The sequence below is a fragment of the Oncorhynchus kisutch genome, linkage group LG21 (assembly GCF_002021735.2).
Source record: "Oncorhynchus kisutch isolate 150728-3 linkage group LG21, Okis_V2, whole genome shotgun sequence".
Taxonomy (NCBI): Eukaryota; Metazoa; Chordata; class Actinopteri; order Salmoniformes; family Salmonidae; genus Oncorhynchus; species Oncorhynchus kisutch.
The window spans coordinates 16,640,723-16,662,911 of NC_034194.2; the positions used below are offsets into that span (position 1 = coordinate 16,640,723).

General features: G+C 42.9%; 1 protein-coding gene across 3 annotated transcripts in view; it reads right to left on the reverse strand.

Annotated features, from left to right (window-relative positions):
• The window catches only part of nkain2 (sodium/potassium transporting ATPase interacting 2), a 168,182-nt gene that overhangs the window by 81,093 nt on the left and 64,900 nt on the right, over window positions 1-22,189 (reverse strand). For all 3 annotated transcript variants that reach the window (XM_031800878.1, XM_020455546.2, XM_031800879.1), the window contains exons 2-3: window positions 7,665-7,802; window positions 2,637-2,717 (exon numbers count right to left, since the gene is read on the reverse strand). In XM_031800878.1, coding sequence (XP_031656738.1) covers window positions 2,637-2,717; window positions 7,665-7,802 — 219 coding nt within the window. The remainder of the gene's footprint in view (window positions 1-2,636; window positions 2,718-7,664; window positions 7,803-22,189) is intronic.

Here is a 22,189-nt window from a genome sequence, read left to right on the forward strand (position 1 = left end):
ATTCTCTCCTGGTTAAACACATTACACCTACATTAATAAATCATGAGGCGCCTAAACGTGAGCCAAATAAATCACACTAACTAACACACTATCACTTTACTGTTACTAATTAAAGTACCTGAAAAGAACCACCGTGTAGAACATGCAGTGGAATCACACTCAGAACTACAAAGCCGCAGATGCCCTTTTCGTCAGTCAGGCAAAACGATGAGGAGCGATGACTTGATGCCTCAGTGCCTCTTCTCCCTAGGAAAAAAAGTGACAAGGCCACTCGTGGGAACTGACGCTGGTGAATTGTGGAGGAAGCCAATGAACATTCTCTCTTTAAGAGATTTATTTCAGGCAAGTTAGAAGACATAAAAAAGCAGTGCTGAAATGCAGCAGGGAGAACTCACTGAGAAAAAGGAAATGTGCTATGCGGATATACCGGGACTGAGTTTGTCAAAGTGTATATAGCCCCAAACCCATGTCATTTTCCAGCTGTTAATGACATTGACTGTTAATAAAACTATAATGCAACAGATGCCATTCCCTGATGCTTTTCAAACGTGCTAAGATATCTCTGAGGTGAAACTGTCAAATCCTCCAAAGGCAATTGAGGAGGAAGGAAGCCATTTTGGCACAGGCTATAGGAGAGTGAAGACTGTGAGACTAAGTGAGAGCTCCATCTGTTGCCATAGATCCCAGATAAGATTAAACAGTAACGACAGAGCAACAAGGAAGCACGATCGACTAAGAAATGTACAGACATTTCCAAGAGACTTCCTCACAGATAAACACAAAACCAAATGGTGTGACAAAATACCCACACCTGTTCTCTTTCCTTTCTATGGGGATATATACTGAACTACGACTACCTTACCGGCAAATTAGCTTGACCAATAACACTACAATAATCCTTATCAATGGTGATACAACAATGGCATGTCATGTGGCCACATTTGTGACGAAAAGCTACAGCAATATAATCTTCACGTCTCTACTTGACTCATGTCCACAGCTCTGATAATATCTGGTCATGAGAAGCGCTCAGAGTCAGTGGTCAACATTAAGGGATTAGTCATTTCTGTTTCATTTTCCAAATGAAAACATAGTAGATGAAAGCACTTGATGAAATGTCATAATCAAGGTACACGGCTGGTTTGCCTTTTAATTGGGTACAATATTAAACATTTTGACATTTTAATTACATCCTCTCCAATTTTCTCATACAAACATGAACAGACGACAGATTATGGAATAAATTCCCAGTTGAAACTAGAAAGTTTGAGCATGGGGGACCGAAGAGATTGAGAGGGAGAGCGAGCGAGAGAGAGAGAGAGAGAGAGAGGGACCGAGAGGTGGAGGGAGAGAGAGAAGACACATTTGCATCTATATTGCGGTATTACCTTATTTCTTTGAACCAGGGGTGAAAGTAGATGTATTTGTTTTCCCTGTACGGGACCTCGTGTATGAACTTTTTGGATGGGCCTAATCATAGAATTACATATAGAATCGCTATTAATTTAATAGGATCCTTTGTGGGCCTAGTAGTAAAGATGTATCTGAACTTAACTCAAATGTATTACCTTATACTGTGGAATAAACACAACCAGTCATGATCTTTCATTGTCAAAACGCACGTTTGTCTACTCACAAATGAATTCCAGCAGCCAAACAGTGTTCTATGCACCCGCCATTTGATTAATAAAAATAAACATCTGTTAAAGAACCGAAAAGTGTAAGGACATTTGGCGATTGTCATTATGCCTACACTTATACACATTATGCATGAATGGATGCATCTACAGCTGTCAGTCTCGGGCCGGGTATCTCTGCCTTGGAAAAATGTCAGCGTTCTCGTCAAACCACACCGTATTTTCAAGGCCTTCAGAAATTATTCACACCTCTCAACTTTTTCCACATTTTATTGTGTTACAGCCCGAATTTTGCATTGATTAAATTACATATAGTCCTTCCTAAATCAGTTGACGGAGAGGAAAGAAACCTCTCAGGGATTTCACCATTGAGGCCAATGGTGACTTTAAAACAGTTTAATAGCTGTGAAGTCTGAGGATAGATCAACAACATTGTAGTTACTCCACAATACTAACCTAAATGACAGAGTGAAAAGAAGGAAGCCAGTACATCATACAAATATTCCAAAACATATATTCTGTTTGCAACACGGCACTAAAGTAATACTGTGGCAAAGTAATTAACATTTTGTACTGAATACAAAGTGTTATGTTTGGGGCAAATCCAATACAACTCACTAAGTACCACTCTCCATATTTTCAAGCATGGTGGTGGCTTCATCATGTTACGGGTATGCTTGTTGCAGTTAAGGACTGGGGAGTTTTTCAGGGAAAAAAATTGCGCAATGGTGCTAAGCACAGGCAAAATCCTAGACCTTGAAGAATTTTGAAAATAATAATGGGCAAATGTTGCACAATCCAGGTGTGGAAAGCTCTTAAGAGACTTACCCAGAAAGACTCGCAACTATCTCTTTCAGAAACAGCGAAGTAATGTGTAACGCGTGATTAAATGGCATGCGAAAAAGACCATTAAAGACATATTATCCATGGCCTCTGTCGTCTGGCAGGTAATAATAAAAGGCTCTCCAGCTCTGTAGAGCTCTCAGCAGGTCACATTACCTTGGAGAGGTCCCCCACTTCCAGGTAGAAACAGATGATGAAGATGTTCCAGGTCACCCAGAGAACCAGCCACACTGCATACTATGGGAGAGGAGAGAGAGCGTGAGAGAGAGGGGAGGGGGAGAGAAGAAGCACACACCACTGAACAAACAGTATCACAGTATTAGAACTCCACAAGCAATGTCAAGCTCAGAATAACACGCCAAAAACAAATGCATATTTTGATTCTCCTTAGTATCTGGGTTTCCACAGCCAGGATCATAGTGTTTCTTTGTAATTAATTATCTGCTGGGTATGTCTTCACACAGAATCTGCCTCCACACATCTGAATCATGCCAGAGCCAAACATTTAGTACCTCTTCTCGGTATTGAAGGTGTGTGTGTGTTTGTGTGTGTTGCGTGTGTGTGTGTGTTGTGTGTTGTGTGTGGGAGGGCTGAGGCGTAGAGGCTCCTTAGAGATAGGGATGGAGGCTTATCAAAGTGTTTTGAAATGTGTCAAAATGAAACAACTCAATGTCCAATTGGCACTGAAGAACACAAAACATGATGTTACAGTTCAGTATGTCCTCGTTTAGCTCCCAGTACTGTCCAAATGTCTGAAAGGACACTCACAAGAAAGTTGGGGGCAAAATTAGTTTGACACCCCTGATCTAAGACACGGCGCATCTATCGACATATCATGTACTTTTTTCGAAGCAGGCTATTTTGAAGCATGGGAAATCATTATCACAACACATGTTCACCCCCCCCCCGATTAAAATGGGAGAAGCGACTTTCTGGGAGAAGAAGAACTGTGAAGTCTGATAAGCAGAGCAGAGGAGAGGTCTTCAGATAAAAGGATGCTTATCTGATCCTATTTTAAAGCAGACAGGTGATCCAGAATAAAATACTGGGCCATTGGAAATGGGAACTCAATTCCATTACATGTAGAAAGCTCATCCAACTATACAGTGGTGGAAAAAGTACCCGATTGTCATACTTGAGTAAAAGTATAGATACCTTAATAGTAAGTTACTCAAGTAAAAGTAAAAGTTACCCAGTAAAAACACTACTTGAGTAAAAGTCTAAAAGTATTTGGTTCTATATATACTTAAGTATCAAAAGTAAATGTAATTGATCAAATATACTTAAGACATAATTTACAAATGATGCATTTGTGTTTGGTGAGTCCGCCAGATCAGAGGTGTGTGAATTGGATGATTTTCCTGTCCTGCTATGCATTCAAAATTTAACAAGTTCTTTTGGGTGTCAAGGAAAATGTACAGTGTAAAAAGTACATTATTTTCTTTAGGAATGTAGTGAAGTAAAAGTAAAAGTAGTCAAAATATAAATAGTAAAGTAAAGTACAGATACTCCCAAAAACGACTTAAGTAGTACTTTAAAGTATGAATACTTAAGCACTTTACGCCACCGGAACTATATGCATCCACTTATCTGTTAAATGCACATGATCGAGGACAAATATCACTACAGGAGCCATAGCTGACACAAGTGGGGTGGCAGGTAGCCTAGTGGTTGGAGTGTTGGACCAGTAACTGAAAAGTTGCTAGATCAAATCCCCGAGCTGACAAGGTAAAAATCTGTCGTTCTGCCACTGAACAAGGCAGTTAACCCACTGTTCCTAGGCCATCATTGTAAATAAGAATGTGTTCTTAACTGTCTTGACTAGTTCAGAAAATGTGTACTTTATGACAGTAAGATCAAATATCTTTGTAGATATCATGCAGGTTTCTGTGATTTCAGTGAAAAGGCATCATAATCATCATGAATGTATAACCTGGTGGATCAAGGAGGTATGGAGATATGCAATATTATGGATAGAGCACTGTAGCTAAAGAGGAACATTTACAGAAAGGGATACAGTATGGCAGTGTTTCCCAAACTAGGGGTCGTGACCCCATATGGGGTCGCCTGATTTGAAAATGGGGTCGCAAGATAAAATTTCCGCTTCATAGAACCGAGGTTAAGTCATTAACCTCCGGTAGCTGCTAGATGCAGTTTCTTCCTACAAACGTGGCACTATCTTTTGAATGGTTTAAGCTCCAAAATATTATGACCCCCATCACTGAAAAGACAAGACTTCTGTTTCCCACTGCAATACCCACAAGCCATGCAGGACTCATTAAAACAGAGTGGACAAGACCAGGCACTAAATCAGACTGGGGGGGAAATAACATCATCAATGATGAATTATTGTCGGATGATCTTCTGAACAATATATTTTCTGATGCATTTCAGTCACTTCAAACCATACTTCCTTCAGATTGAAATACTGTCAAAAGTACTGTCAGACTGATTTGTAATAGACTGCAATAGACCCATTTTAAAAAGTTAACATTGACTAGTGATTACTTTTTTTTTACACTGATCACTTTTTTTTACATGGTGGGGTCACAAACATTCTTTGATATCAAAATGGGGTTGTGAACCCCTGTAGTATGGGTTTGGGAACCGCTGTAGTATGGGGACTGTCCCATCATTTGACCGGGCCTCAGTAGATGGGAGGGGGGGGTCTATCCTCTCCCGTAGTCATGGGGACTCCTTGGTAATGTGTTGGGAATGACTGACTCTCACCCAAGATGGCCTCAGAGGGGGAGAGGACGAGAGAGGGGGAGATACCACTGCAAGCTGTCACAGGTAATGTTGGCCGGCACATGCTGTACGTACAATTTATACAGTGAATCAGCTGAAACGCCCGAGGGGAGGGTTGAAGGTCAATACTACATGCCTTCCTCCCAACTGGAGTGCGGCTGTCTGGCTGACACGTCTCTCGAAGTAGACGTGTGGCAGCATAATGATTCTCCCACGTCTGTGAGGTGGAGCAGGACTAGGCCAAGCCATTGACTTCAATTAGGGCCATAATCCAAACTGGTACGTGAGCTGGTGATGGTCTCTAAACCCAGGGGGGGTGGAGGTTGGAGGGAGCAGTAGGGGCAATCCATGAATGTGTTAGGGCACAAGTGTATATGTTTCCAGGCCTAATTCACCAGACCATTGACAGAGGGGGAGAGCCGCCACGGAGGAAGGTTTTACCGCCTCTATAATCTGACATGTTGTCAAGACATTAGATCCAGAAAATGGGTGAGTGTAGTGGAACCTAATTTGGCCTTTCTCCAGCTACTGGCAAGAGCCATGTTAAATTAGAATAAAAATTCATCTGCTCTGACAGCATTACCAAAACGGATATAAGCAAGAGTAATATTGGACAGTAAGCCATTTATCTTTATAGGCATAGACTTTGATAGCTGAGGCTGATAGTGGGTTGAGGCTCCATTTCTTCAGGGGAGGAGTGGGTGAGGAGGAGGGGCTGTCAAGGTAATCTCTCTGCTGTATGACAGCAGCTCTCTGACGGCTGACGGACAAGTCAAAATGCCTGGGTTTTAAGTCTCCATAATATAAACTCAGCAAAAAAGAAACGTCCCTTTCTCAGGACCCTGTCTTTCAAAGATCATTTGTACAAATCCAAATAACTTCACAGATCTTAATTTTAAAGGGTTTAAACACTCTTTCCCATGCTTGTTCAATGAACCATTAACAATTAATGAACATGCACCTGTGGAACGGTCGTTAAGACACTAACAGCTTACAGACGGTAGGCAATTAAGGTCACAGTTATGAAAACTTAGGACACTAAAGAGGCCTTTCTACTGACTCTGAAAAACACCAAAAGAAAGATGCCCAGGGTCCCTGCTCATCTGCGTGAACGTGTCTTAGGCATTCTGCAAGGAGGCATGAGGACTGCAGATGTGACCAGGGCAATAAATTGCAATGTCCGTACCGTGAGACGCCTAAGACAGCACTACAGGGAGACAGGACGGACATCTGATCATCCTCACAGTGCCAGACGTCGTATAACAACACCTGCACATGATCGGTACATCCGAACATCACACCTGCGGGACAGGTACAGGATGGCAATAACAACTCCCCGAGTTACACCAGGAATGCACAATCCTTCCTTCAGGGCTCAGACTGTCCGCAATAGGCTGAGAGAGGCTGGACTGAGGGCTTGTAGGCCTGTTGTAAGGCAGGTCCTCACCAGACATCACTGGCAACAACGTCGCCTATGGGCACAAACCCACTGTCGCTGGATCAGACAGGACTGGCAAAAAGTGCTCTTCACTGACGAGTCGCAGGGATTGAATTGGAGCTGGAGAGTCCATCATGGCCTGGGGTGGTGTGTCAAAGCATCATCGGACTGAGCTTGTTGTCATTGCAGGCAATCTCAACGCTGTGCGTTACAGGGAAGACATCCTCCTCCCTCATGTGGTACCCTTCCTGCAGGATCATCCTGACATGACCCTCCAGCAAGACAATGCCACCAGACATACTGCTCGTTCTGTGCATGATTTCCTGCAAGACAGGAATGGCCAGCGAAGAGCCCGGATCTCAATCCCATTGGAAGAACTGGCAAATCTGGTGCAGTCCATGAGGAGGAGATGCACTGCAGTACTTAATGCAGCTGGTGGCCACACCAGTTACTGACTGTTACTTTTGATTTTGACCCCCCCTTTGTTCAGGGACACATTATTCCATTTCTGTTAGACACATGTTCAGTTTTTGTCTCAGTTGTTAAATCTTGTTATGTTCATACAAATATTTACACATGTTAAGTTTTCTGAAAATAAATGCAGTTGACAGTGTGAGGACGTTTCTTTTTTTGTTGCTGAGTTTACATGTATGGTTTGATTGAAAGATTGTCAAGATGAGAGACTTATTTCAGGTAGGAGAGTCTTGAATAAATATGTATTCCTGCTCTCTTTATTTGTATACTGTGTAGGTCAAAGTTCATAGCCCTTGACATCATATCAGTTATAAGACTATGTACAGTATTATTGTTCACTATAAATATAAATGCAATCAATAAATATGAACATGTAATATTACCTTTTGTCAATCAAATAGGTAACATGTAAGATATATTAATTGCTTCATAACACCACTTTCCATAAAACCACTTATCCCAAGATTAATATCCCAAGATATTAATGTATGACTCCATAGGAAATCAAGGAAGATATAACTCACCCCGGTCACGTATCTTGGTCTGAACTGTACAGTCCCAAAGAGGCCCAAGATGACTGTGATGATGTGCACAAAGTTTGTGAGGATGGGAGCCCACTGGTACCCAAGGAAGTCAAATATTTGTCGTTCCAATATACTGATCTGTAAGGGAAATGGAGAGAAATGAAATTAACTTTAGTATCAGACAAAATCGATGTCATCTTTGCATGAGGTTTGCTACAAGATTTGGGGCTGCAGGTAGTCTAGTGGTTAGCATCTTGGCCCAGTAAACTAAAGGTTGCTTGATCAAATCCCCGAGCTGACAAGGTAAAAATCTGTCATTCTGCCCCTGAACATGGCAGTTAACCCACTGTTCCTAGGCCGTCATTGTAAATAAGAATTTGTTCTGAACTGACTTGCCTAGTGAAATAAAGGTACACAAAGAAAAATGCCTGTGTACAGTTGTGGGCCATGTCAACTTTTTATTGCTGATCTGCTGGAGGGTATCAGAGCCCTGAGAGATGTGCTGGAGTGATATATTTCAACATTTGTGCTGGAAGGGAGGGAGGACAGGGAAATCTGCTTGAACACCACACCAAGGGGTCGTGACACCAGCATCTTCTCTCTCCTCCTCCCCATCACGCAGCTGTCTCGAATTGCCTGAGAGGGGCAGAGTTCCTCAGGGTCGTGTCCCCACCAACCGGGAAATTGAAGCTGGCAAGGCTAGACCCCTCTGCCCAGACCGTTTGGGTCTCAGTGTCTGATTGGACATGACACCAGTGTTGATACGACTATCAGCCATGGCACTTCAAAGGGCTGCGGTAAGGGGAAGGATAACAGTGTGTCCCAACAGTGTCAGAGCTAGATAGCGCTTCATAGCACTGACGCTAATGGTTCCCAAATCCCAACAACTACAGGAAGCTTTAAACTCAACTTCATATCTGCAACTAACGATCTTCTTATTTTATAGTCCTTACTAATAAAGCTATGTCTGCGCACTCCAATTTTTACAGTTGGTGGAGTAAAACAAAATGCCTGTGGGATAATTGGATTGCCATCGCTGTAAATTCCATGTGAACGGATAGAAAATGGCCTTTAAATATTTGTGAGATCTCAGTTTAACGAACCACCGCCTGTATTAAAGAACTCCGTGCACTTGCACAAGGCAGTATTTTCCTGACTGGAATTCCTCGCTAGTGTTCCTTCGACTGACTGTTGATGAGCTTTGACTATCACAACAGATGCCACAACTAAATTAACTTCCCCTGTGGGTGCTCAGTGATACATTCCCCATGCCGCTAGGCAATACTTCATAAATGTACTTTCAAGTCATCAAAACACCAAGTTTCTCTCTATTAAATCCAGTCTGTCCATGGCTCAGTCCAGCCCAGGGCTGACCAGCTCATAACGCTGCTCCTGCCCCCATTCTGTCTGTCTGTCTGTCTGTCGGTCTCTGGCAACCTAGCTAGTCACTATACATCTGGGTACTGTACGAGTACGGCTCATAGATCATACATTAATCCGAATGCACAGTTGGGTCCAAATGACAGGATTTGAATGTCATTCCAGGTACAAACAATAACTCACAAACTCACTGCTCCCAGAAGAGTTCGTAAATAAATGATAGTATTTTCAGGGAACTTGCCTGCTAAACAGAGGCTAAGCTTGGCATTGTTTTATATATTTTTTTTTACATTTTATTGAAATGATTCCCTATGCATGCCAGCTATAACTATAGAGCTCAGCCTACCTTGTTCCATTGTATGACACGTAATGATCCTCTTTAATGCTTTGTTTATGAGAACTATTGCTCAGGGAATGACATGTCTCTCCATGTACAGGACCTTTATTGAAATAGTGCCGGCACAACTGCTACTCATCCAGCAGGAACTGATAAATTATGCATATTTTGTTTTGAAAATATAACCAAACGAAGTGCATGTATTCCACCACTGTTAGGTGGGGTGGCGGGTAGCCTAGTGGTTAGTGCATTGGGCCAGTAACTGGAAGGCTGGATCGAATCCCCGAGCTGACAAGGTTCAAATCTGCCGTTCTGCCCCTGAGCAAGGCAGTTAACCCACTGTTTCCTGGGCGCCGAAGACGTGGATGTCGAATAAGGCAGCCCCCTGCACCTCTCTGATTCAGAGGGGTTAGGTTAAATGCGGAAGACACATCTCAGTTGAAAACATTCAGTTGCACAACTGACTAGGTATCCCCCTTTCCCTTTCAATCGTGTGGTATGCCAAGCGGTTCCTGACACCTGCTGTATATTTATCTGGGCCAGCCTCCATAATTACTATACCGTCATTTCATGTATCAGTGGAATGAAAGGAAAACTGGTATTTTTCCATCTGCTTCCCCAGTAAATTAGTTCCCTAATCCAAAACCACACAACATACAGTCAGAACAGAGCAAGTCAGAGTCAGGGAGCCACGCTAGCTCCTCCATGCCACTACCACCCTGCAACACTAGCTCCTCCACGCCACTACCACCCCGCAACGCTAGCTCCTCCATGCCACTACCACCCTGCAACACTAGCTCCTCCACGTCACTACCACCCTGCAACACTAGCTCCTCCACGTCACTAATACCCTGCAACACTAGCTCCTCCACACCACTACCACCCTGCAACACCAGCTCCTCCAAGCCCCTACCACCCTGCAACGCTAGCTCCTCCACACCACTACCACCCTGCAACACCAGCTCCTCCACACCACTACCACCATGCAACTCTAGCTCCTCCACGTCACTAATACCCTGCAACGCTAGCTCCTCCAAGCCCCTACCACCCTGCAACGCTAACTCCTCCACGCCACTACCACCCCGCAACGCTAGCTCCTCCACACCACTACCACCATGCAACACTAGCTCCTCCACGTCACTAATACCCTGCAACACTAGCTCCTCCACGTCACTAATACCCTGCAACACTAGCTCCTCCACGTCACTAATACCCTGCAACGCTAGCTCCTCCACACCACTACCACCCTGCAACACTAGCTCCTCCACACCACTACCACCCTGCAACGCTATCTCCTCCACGCCACTACCACACTGCAACGCTGTCTCCTCCACACCGCTACCACCCTGCAACACTAGCTCCTCCATACCACTACCACCCTACAACACTAGCCTCTCCACACCACTACCACCCTGCAACACTAGCTCCTCCACACCACTACCACCCTGCAACGCTAGCTCCTCCACACCACTACCACCCATGCAACGCTAGCTCCTCCACACCACTACCACCCGGCAACGCTATCTCCTCCACGCTGCTACCACCCATGCAACGCTAGCTCCTCCACACCACTACCACCCATGCAACGCTAGCTCCTCCACACCACTACCACCCGGCAACGCTATCTCCTCCACGCCGCTACCACCCATGCAACGCTAGCTCCTCCACACCACTACCACCCATGCAACGCTAGCTCCTCCACACCACTACCACCCGGCAACGCTATCTCCTCCACGCCGCTACCACCCTGCCAAGCCCTCTTATCAAAGCTCCTTCCTGTCTAACATTACACACATCAGGTCCTCCTCTCAGAGGCATTGTTAACATGTTTCTGCTGAACAGAAAAAGGCACAAAGAAAATAAATGGTGTTAATTAGCAGCACTCCATGGCATTTCCATGGCATTGGAGAATGAGAAGCCCTCCTGAAAAGCTGCCTGCACCTCACCATATCCGCAACTAAAGCAGGGAGCCCAGAGAGTCCTGAAGGGAGCCCATATGGCAGCTCAAAAGCATCCTGCCGCCTGGATTAGAAGGGTAAACAACAAGGAAACATGGTATATAGCCTGCAATTAAACATGCCGTGCTTCCACAGCGCATTCATAGGCCTCAACACAAATAACAGCCATTGGTGAATCGTAATGTCTCAATGTCAAAGCTGCCTGATAAAGGCTGTTCTCTGACTATGCAGTTGGGAGTGCCTGGTATTATTGGAGGAACTCCAAAAGACCCAGAGAGCTCAGCTGCCTCAGTATTACAGGCCCTGTCCAATGGTGAGAGAGAAGCTGTAGGGTTTTGCCTACTGCCTGACACAGAGAGACACACCTCAGGCTATTGTTGAAGTCAGAGGGCCTCCCTAGTCATTAATGTTGCAACTGAGCCTCCTTTTATCATCACACATGTAAACAGCTCTCTCAAGCAGCTGTGCACAGAGTGAAATATTTATCAAGCAATTATCCATACATGAGTAATTATAAACATACATTTGGGGGAACCAATTATTGAGCGGGGCAGTAGAATGACCCTATTCACCAGGGAAATAACAGAGGGGATCCAAATAACATGTCAGATCTCAAGAGTAGGAATTTCTCAGTAAGTTATAACCCTTTATCGAACTAAAAACATCTGCAAGGGCAATCTGTAGGCGCCTACAACAGTAATACGGCTTTGATAAATGCAATTAGTAAACCATTAAACTGTACAGATCTGTCATTATACTGCTATTGGGGTTTCTTCACTCATGGTAAAATAGTTTTTTTTTTTTTTACTGCCGGGAAAGGTCAGCTCCTCCTACACAGAGAATTCAGTTGATAATTCTGTTTGGTGAGGCTGTTTTACATAACACCTTCATTTTACCCTCCTGAAAAGAGTTGGAGAGAACCTCATTACTGAGGTACAACACAAGGATGATTACGGTAAAAGAAGTACACACTCCAACTCAACTGCTGATTGAAATGGAAGTTTATCCTCCTGGCTTCGTCAAAGCATAGAGTTTTTCTTTTTTTCCCTCCTTATGTGGAGGAGACATGAGCTGCCTCTAATCACTGAGAGAGAGAGAGAGAGAGAGAGAGAAAAAAGCCTATCAATCAGTGGTGGCAGCATGAATAGAGATGCAGCCTCATGTTGCATTCAGACAAGGCTCGGGAGGCTGTACGACACACAGCGGCTCTGACCAGAGCACATTAGCCCCGGAGTGTGGGGAGGTAATGTGAAGCCTGGGCTAGGGGCTCCCTCTCATGCAGAATCACAGATGAGGGCATCACCATTGTCCGTCACTACGGCTACAAATCCACCTACAAATGCTCAGGTGTTTAGAACCTAGGGGAGTGAAACTCATTTGATTTGTTCATAGCATCAACACTTATCGATGGCACGATGGGCGTTCTGCTACGCAGCAATTGATAAACAAGCAGAGATATTATAAGGTTATTTACCTTTCGATTAATGTACAGTAGGAGTCAGAGGCTCTAATAATAATCTTAGTCTGAAATGGAAAATTGTACTGTAGCACACACTACGTGTACAAAAAAATGAAGAACACCTTCTTAATATTGAGTTTCAGTCAAGGCTTAAAAATCCACCTCTAACCTGTCTCTTCCCCTTTATCTACACTGATTGTAGTAGATTTAATAAGTGACATCAATAAGAGATCATAGCTTAAACCTGGATTCACCTGGTCAGTCTATGTCATGGAAAGAGCAGGTGTCCTTAATGTTTTGTACACTCAGTGTATACATGTCAGTTCATTTATGTCCCTGCAGTCAGTAGGCTACTGGATAAATCTCTTCCTTCTGTATATCAACCCAATCCCATGCTTGAGATGGTTTCATAATTTATTCACTGTGAAAGTGAGAAAAGAAATGAATTCAAAATATATTCAGGCTAGATCATTTAAAAAGGTTTGAAACAAGTCGCTCACATCTGCAGTGGGTAGGGCTGCCTCTCAAAACACTCTTGGATGGAAAGAAAACACTTATGAGAATTGTATGATCAAAATGAATATGCAGATTTCTCAGCGATAGGCTACACCACTTGTGCATAAACAGTTAGACATGATATTCATGAGACGATCTTAACGCTATATCTAATCTGATAAATAATATATCAGAACACCCTTTGCCAATATAAACAAGTAAAAAATATTATATACGTTTTATTTTATTTTACTAGATAAAATATCAAACAATAGCAACATACTTCATAAATGCTGACATTTTGGTGTGAATTTATTATCGCTCCCCGTTTAATTTTTGTTTTTATTAAATGGAAAAAACAACTAATAATATATGCAAAAGTTTCATGAAATATTCACCAACATCTTGTGCATGTGTCAGATGACAGAATAATTGTGAAATCATAAGTCATGAAAAATGTATGCATTATCACAACTTCCTTCAGGGAAGAGGGAAGAGATAAAAGACACAGCTTTGGTGGAAGTGGAATCACTAAATATGAAGCACCCAGAGATGGTAGAGGGATATATATATGGGGTGATGAAAGCATTCTGACAATAAAGGTGTACCCAGTACAACTCCTTGGGGAACACCATCCTTCTCTGCTGAATACAATGACAAGCATTCAGAGCCTGAGATATGCACATATTAATTCAGCTCCCTTTGTTCTGCCGTAGCAGTAGTCACCTTCTGCACTGTTACACTTGATGAGAAGATCTACCATTCTAACACAGTTGAACTTGAGGAACAACAAGACTTCAACTGAGAGGAACATATCTGAGAATCAATCAATACGCCCATGATGATTTTGTTTCTTCTTTTCCTGTGGTTTTATGAACTGTACCTTTGCGAGTACATGAAAAGTGATGATGCTGATGAAGTCGGTGTAAAGTTAAAGTTTCATATTCACAACAAAAGGCTTTTAGAGGCTTGGAAGATCCTATCACGGAAAAGACTGAACAACTATGCATTGTCAAATCAAACTAAGGACACAACAAGCCGTAGACGTGTTTGTATTCACCCGTGCTGGCATAATCATATACTGTTTGGATCACCACAACTTTTGATATGTTCCATGGGAAAAAGCATTCTGCCACTACAGAATATACATATATCCCAGTGATGCAGACTAATGATATCCCTGAAAAACAACTCACTGACACAGATAAAGCTGAGATGTCCCCCAACTTCATAGACCATTAAGCTTACAGCATCGTCTGTACAATGGGAGCGTATTGACAGTCCTTCATTTGTACCTTTCAGGCAATTAGATGTCAGTGGCGAAGAGCAGCCATTTAGTTTGTGTGTGCTTCAAAATGACTTGATCATTAAATTAGCCTACGTATTTTCATACTTTCATGAAAAGGTATGCAGTAGTGAGAGAAAATGCACATGGCCATTAATAATTAGTCAAAAGCACATCACTGGATTTTTTTTTTAATGCATTTTATTATTTGGGGTATTTTTACCAGTTCGTGATGGTGAGAAATAAGGACGATAATTACAAAAAATACATTCAAAATGTACACTACATGACCAAAAGTATGTGGACAACAGCTTGTCAAACATCTAATTCCAAAATCATGGGTATTCATATGGAGTTGGTCCCCATTTTGCTGCTATGACAGCCTCCACTCTTCTTGGAAGGTTTTCCACTAGATGTTGGAACATTGCTGCAGGGACTTGCTTCCATTCAGCCAAAAGAGCATTAGTGAGGTCGGGCACTGATGCTGGGAGATTAGGCCTGGCTTGCAGTCGGCGTCCCAATTCATCCCAAAGGTGTTTGATGTGGTTGAGGTCAGGGCTCTGTGCAGGCCAGTCAAGTTCTTCCACACCGATCTCGACAATCCCTTTCTGTATGTACCATGCTTTGTGCGCAAGGGCATTGTCATGCTGAAACAAGAAAGGGTCTTCCCCAAACTGTTTCCACAATGTTGGAAGCACAGAATCGTTGTAGCAAGATTTCCCTTCACTGGAACTAAGGTTCCTAGCTTGAACCATGAAAAACAGCCCCAGACCATTATTCCTCCTCCAGCAAACTTTACAGTTGGCACTATGCATTGGGGCAGGTAGCAGTGTCCTAGCATCCACCAAACCCAGATTCGTCCGTCGGACTGCCAGATGGTGAAGCGTGAATCATCACTCCAGAGAACGTGTTTCCACTGCTCCAGAGTCCAATGGTGGTAAGCTTTACACCACTCCAGCAGACGCTTTGCATTGGACATGGCGATATTAGGCTTGTGTGCTGCTGCTTGGCCATGGAAACCCATTTCATGAAGCTCCCGACTAACAGTTCTTGTGCTGATCATGCTTCCAGAGGCAGTTTGGAACTCAGTATTGAGTGTTGCAACCGAGGACAGACGATTTTTACGCTCTTCGCTCTTTGGCATTCAGCAGTCCTATTTTGTGATCCTGTGTGCCCTACCACTTCGCGGCTGAGACGTTATTGCTCCTAGACGTTTCCACTTCACAATAACAGCACTTACAGTTGACCGGGGCAGTTCTAGCAGGGCAGAAACTTGACAAACTGACTTGTTGGAAAGGTGGCATCCTGTGACAGTGCCACGTTGAAAGTCACTGAGCTCTTCAGTAAGGCCAATCTACTGCAAATGTTTGTCTATGGAGAATGCATGGCTGTGTGCTCGATTTTATACACCTGTCAGCAACGGGTGTGGCTGAAATACCCGAATCCACTAATTTGAAGGAGTGTCCACATACTTTTGTATATATAGTGTATGATATTGTTATACAAAAAAATACAAATAAAATAAAGGGCAAATAAGACACACATTAGGGTATTTTGTGCATTCTAATCTACAGATATATGTGCCAGTCATCGTACTCTAGTCATGTGAGGTATGTTCCCATTGAAGACGCCTCTGTGAATGTAGGCTACATGTAGAGTCTTCAATGATAGAAGACTCAGATCTATAGGGGCTGTAAAAGTGACAAATGCAGGCCCTTAGACATATGACAGGCCACATGGAGATGGGGAGGAGGGTATTGACACAGGACAGTGAGGAATGCAGTGATGTGAAACTAGCCTACACATTCAACTGAGTACAAAAAGTGTCTCCTACACAGCTTGGGGCACTATGGATAATGAAATATGAACCAGTACTTGCGGAGATACACTGAGTTTACAAAACATTAATGACACTGTCCTAATATTGAATATGCCCTCAGAACAACCTAAATTCATTGGGGGTGTCGAAGGCTTTCCACAGGGATGCTGGCCCATGTTGACGCCAATACTTCCCACAGTTGTGTCAAGTTGACTGGATGTTCTTTGAGTGGTATACACAGAAATTATTGATATACACAGAAACTGTTGAGAGTGAAAAACTCAGCAGCGTTGCAGTTCTTGACACAAACCGGTGCACATGGCACGTACTACAATACTCCGTTCAAAGGCACTAAAATATTTTGTCTTGCCTATTCACCCTCTGAATGGCACACATACAGTGGGGCAAAAAAGTATTTAGTCAGCCACCAATTGTGCAAGTTCTCCCACTTAAAATGATGTGAGAGGCCTGTAATTTTCATCATAGGTACACTTCAACTATGACAGACAAAATGAGAAAAAACATCTAGAAAATCACATTGTAGGATTTTTAATAAATTTATTTGCAAATTATGGTGGAAAATAAGTATTTGGTCAGAGGTCAAATGTTTTCTGTAAGTCTTCACAAGGTTTTCACACACTGTTGCTGGTATTTTGGCCCATTCCTCCATGCAGATATCCTCTAGCGCAGTGATGTTTTGGGGCTGTTGCTGGGCAACACAGACTTTCAACTCCCTCCAAAGATTTTCTATGGGGTTGAGATCTGGAGACTGGCTAGGCCACTCCAGGACCTTGAAATGCTTCTTACGAAGGCACTCCTTCGTTGCCCGGGCGGTGTGTTTGGGATCATTGTCATGCTGAAAGACCCAGCCACGGTTCATCTTCAATGCCCTTGCTGATGGAAGGAGGTTTTCACTCAAAATCTCACGATTAGATGGTCCCATTCATTCTTTCCTTTACATAGAGCAGTCGTCCTGGTCCCTTTGCAGAAAAACATGATGTTTCCACCCCCATGCTTCACAGTAGGTATGGTGTTCTTTGGATGCAACTCGGCATTCTTTGTCCTCCAAACACAACGAGTTGAGTTTTTACCAAAAAGTTATATTTTGGTTTCATCTGACCATATGACATTCTCCCAATCTTCTTCTGGATCATCCAAATGCTCTCTAGCAAACTTCAGACGGGCCTGGACATGTACTGGCTTAAGCAGGGGGACACGTCTGGCACTGCAGAATTTGAGTCCCTGGCGGCGTAGTGTGTTACTGATGGTAGGCTTTGTTACTTTGGTCCCAGCTCTCTGCAAGTCATTCACTAGGTCCCCCTGTGTGGTTCTGGGATTTTTGCTCACTGTTCTTGTGATCATTTTGACCCCACGGGGTGAGATCTTGCGTGGATCCCCAGATCGAGGGAGATTATCAGTGGTCTTGTATGTCTTCCATTTCCTAATAATTGCTCCCACAGTTGATTTCTTCAAACCAAGCTGCTTACCTATTGCAGATTCAGTCTTCCCAGCCTGGTGCAGGTCTACAATTTTGTTTCTGGTGTCCTTTGACAGCTCTTTGGTCTTGACCATAGTGGAGTTTGGAGTGTGACTGTTTGAGGTGGTGGACAGCTGTCTTTTATACTGATAACAAGTTCAAACAGGTGCCAGTAATACAGGTAACGAGTGGAAGACAGAGGAGCCTCTTAAAGGAGAAGTCACAGGTCTGTGAGTGCCAGAAATCTTGCTTGTTTGTAGATGACCAAATACTTATTTTCCACCATAATTTGCAAATAAATTCATTAAAAATCCTACAATGTGATTTTCTGGATTTTCTTTTCTCTCATCTTTTTAAGTGGGAGAACTTGCACAATTGGTGTCTGACTAAATACTTTTTTGCCCCACTGTACACACTCCATGTCTATATTATCTCAAGGCTTAAGAATCATTTATTTTTACCTGTCTCCTCCCCTTCAATCTACACTGATTGAAGTGGATTTAACAGGTGACATCAATAAGGAATCCCAGATTTCACCTGGATTCACCAGGTCAGTCTATGTCATGGAAAAAGCAGATGTCCTTAGTGTTTTGTACACTCAGTGTACACGGGAACATCACAATGAATAAGTAATTAGAGACATACAATGCTGTTGTGATTGAACCAACAAGCAATTAAACAAAACGGACTCAAAAATATAATTGAATTCATTCTGCATTATATAATATAAATGATACAAATAACAGTCATTCAAAATGCATCAGCTCCATCAACACTAAATGCTTTCTGTGCTGACTGAAGTAAGCATTTAAACAACACGACAGCCATCTCAAACTGAATGTGCTGCTTGTCAGTAAGGAAACAAATGCAGCTAATGTCCTACAGGACATACCGTACCGTATTGTTTACAGAACTGTTATACATGCTTAAGTGGGCTGAACAGCTCCATATGACATCAAACAGACATTTAGCTATGGAATGAGAGGAAGCAGCAGCTCTCTTTCTTCCCTCTTCCCACCTCTGTAACCTTTCTATTGTAACAACAATGGATATCACGTCGACAACTTCTAGGGTAAGGGCCCTCCACCAGTCCACAAACTATATCACATAACCATTACTAAGAAGAACTGTAACCAACATACTGAGTATCAGAAGCGACATACAAACGTACATATACCGGACGTTTTTCTCTCCGCTAGAGGTGATGGGAATATATGTACGATCCCTAAAACCCATGCCAGGTTTTTGTGCTCTATTGTGCTCTCTGGCCATAAATTCACTTTAATTTTCCCCTTTATGATTTTGGCACCAAATAGAAATGATTGGAGGAGCTATGATCCTTGAGTCCCTAATGATCTGGCAGGGCCAGAGAATCATTGTGAGGGTATTTCATTCCAAACTGTGCCTGCCTGAGAGCCTTATTAATAATATCAGCCATTGAGGAGCCCCTGAGGACTGATGACTAGCACTCATTTGCCACACTGGGCTTCTTGAGAACCATTGGGGAGAGCATTAATGACATGAGCGAGAATAGCTTCGGGAGGAAGGGGACAGAGTCGGAATAAAACTCATCAGGAGGTGGATAAGTGTTAATGAGGATAATTCATTTCAATATTAATTTGCATTTTAAGGAGCCATGGTGAAGTGTCAGTGGGGCCTGAATAGACCAGGAATAGACCTCAGTGTTGCCAACATGGCTGGAAGGTGCGACTTGACACTCTATGCAGCAAGTGGCTACTATCAACTTCCATAGACACTGAGTGAGGAGGAGGGAAATATTGTAGGCAATAACTGGCCGGCAAGGTCACCAATTCGATGCACAATTACTATGACAGAAGTTGAAATGATTCATGGTGAATTTCTGCTTCTTGAAAAAACATTACACACAGCTACAGAATGCTAAATAATCAGAAAAACTCCGGAGGGCAAAATGAAATCATGTGGTCTGGTTTAATAGCTTTAAAGTTATATTCCTCATAACAAGATATTAATAGGGTTTTACAGAAATTGGATGACCTTAAACTGTCATCTTGGTTTTTATACGTAGTAATTGCCCATTTTTATTTATTTATCTGGCTGGAGAGCATTTTGGGGAATACGGTATTCTCAAACTCATTAAAAGCTTTCGGAGGACATCTGCTCTGATGACTGCATTACTACTTGGAGCATGCAGGTGCACAGATAGGAATCTACTTGTGCCAAACACATGCCCCTTTGCCCTCCCGCTCGCTCCTTTTGGGTGATGGTGTTCTAAACCCAATGTCCGCAAGTTGTCGTGACGTTGTCAAGTTAGCCACCCCCAACCCGTCCATTGTGCCTGTTGGTCTGCCCTGTACGGAGCTTGCGAGCGCCCGGGTCCCAGTCTACCCTGTATGGAGAGTGCGAACACTCGGTATCCAAATATGCATGGCTTGAGATGCGGTCACGGGTCAAGTATGTGTAGCTAGTTACCTAGTTTGAATATCAGCAGGACAGCCACAGCAGAATAACATTTGAGTAGCACTTGAAAACACTTGATCTTCATCATCAATATTCAGTCTGGTTGGCTGATACGCGCAGCAGAGAGACAGAAAGACATCGAGAGGAGGGTTCTGCATCAACGACCCTCTGACCCAACTCCATCCCTTCTTCAGGCGGGAGTTGCACATGGGGGTCAGGGCAGCAGCAACACAGGTGTCTACTCTCTAGCTAACCACCATATACTAAAATCAACCGTATATCATGAGTTGGAGCACCTGCACCCTGAAAGATCTTTTGCAGCCATCCAGAGATATTTCTGCTTGTTGACAGTTTTACTCTCTGTGGTAGGGCTGTAACGGTGTCCTGGTATCCCAACCACCTGCAACATACCTGCTGAAAGACTCCAAAATCATCTCAATGAATTTAATGGGAAATATTACACGCTCAAGAAACCTGTTAACTAGAAGTCTCAGTGTGAGAGGTACTGGGTCTGCCATGACTTACTCTCAAGACACCGATTCAGAGACTAGTTCAGATTGAGAGGCTGTTTGCAAAAAAAAGCTCATTTTTATTTGAATAAAATATAGTAATATACTGTACAAAAAAAATGGGGGGGGGGGGGGGGGGGCATATGTGCCCCATATAAGCCCTGGAAGCCCAAAATGCATTTGTTGATTAAAGTGCAGTGGACTTGAACAGCTGGAGATATGAATTTCATTGATAAAGTCATCCCAGACAACCTAGCCTATTCGTTCTGCTCTTCATTTCCACAGGCTCTGAGGAGAAAGGCTAGATGTACCTGATCCAAGGCTAGGAATATAGTCACATTGTACCCGCCAGGCGCATTCAAATGAATTCCATCAGTCTGGAAGCACTCGTGCATGCTGTCTGGTATTGTTCCTCTCATTGCTTTTGTAACTAAAGCAGCATCAACAATCAGGCCCCGAGACCCCTCTGAAATGTTTTCTTTCATAAACAACCTGCTGTGTGGCTACTGGCAAGGTGCTGACACTAACCTTAGGTTCACTATTCGGTTTGAATATATATGGTTTGGAATAAGGTATTCATTTCATTATATAGGATATGTTGTCATGTGGGAACAGGGGTGTCATGCACCCATTATTTTAGAGGGGGCACAAAGATTATGAGGATTGATGGGGGTGATGCCCCCCCACTGCCCTCCATCCTCAAGTACATTGTGCTCCCTCTAAAATGATGGCTGCATGACTGGCACTCATGGCATCATAATTAATACACACAACTCATTATATTATCATAAAATGCCAGATTACATTTAAGCCAAGTATTTTTAAGCATATTTTAAGCATTTCCCTTCCACGGGACGGTGGAGCTAAAGTGGGCTAATGCGATTAGCATGAGATTGTAAGTAACAAGAACATTTCCCAGGACATGGACATATCTGATATTGGCAGAAAGCTTAAATTCTTGTTAATCTAACTGCACTGTCCAATATATATATATATATATATATATATATATTACAGTGAAATAATACCATGCTATTGTTTGAGGAGAGTGCAGAATTTTGAACATGAAAAGTTATTAATAAACAAATTAGGCACATTTGGGCAGTCTTGATACACATTTTTTAACCGAAATGAAATGGTTCATTAGATCAGTCTAAAACTTTGCACATACACTGATGCCATCTAGTGGCCAACATCTAAATTGCACCTGGGCTAGATAATACATTATGGCTTTTCTCTTGTATTTCAAAGATGATGGTACAAAAAAATACAAAAGAACGGTTGGTTGTTCCTTTGTATTATCTTTAACCAGATCTATTGTGTTATCTTCTCCTACATTACTTTCACATTTCCATAAACCTCAAAGT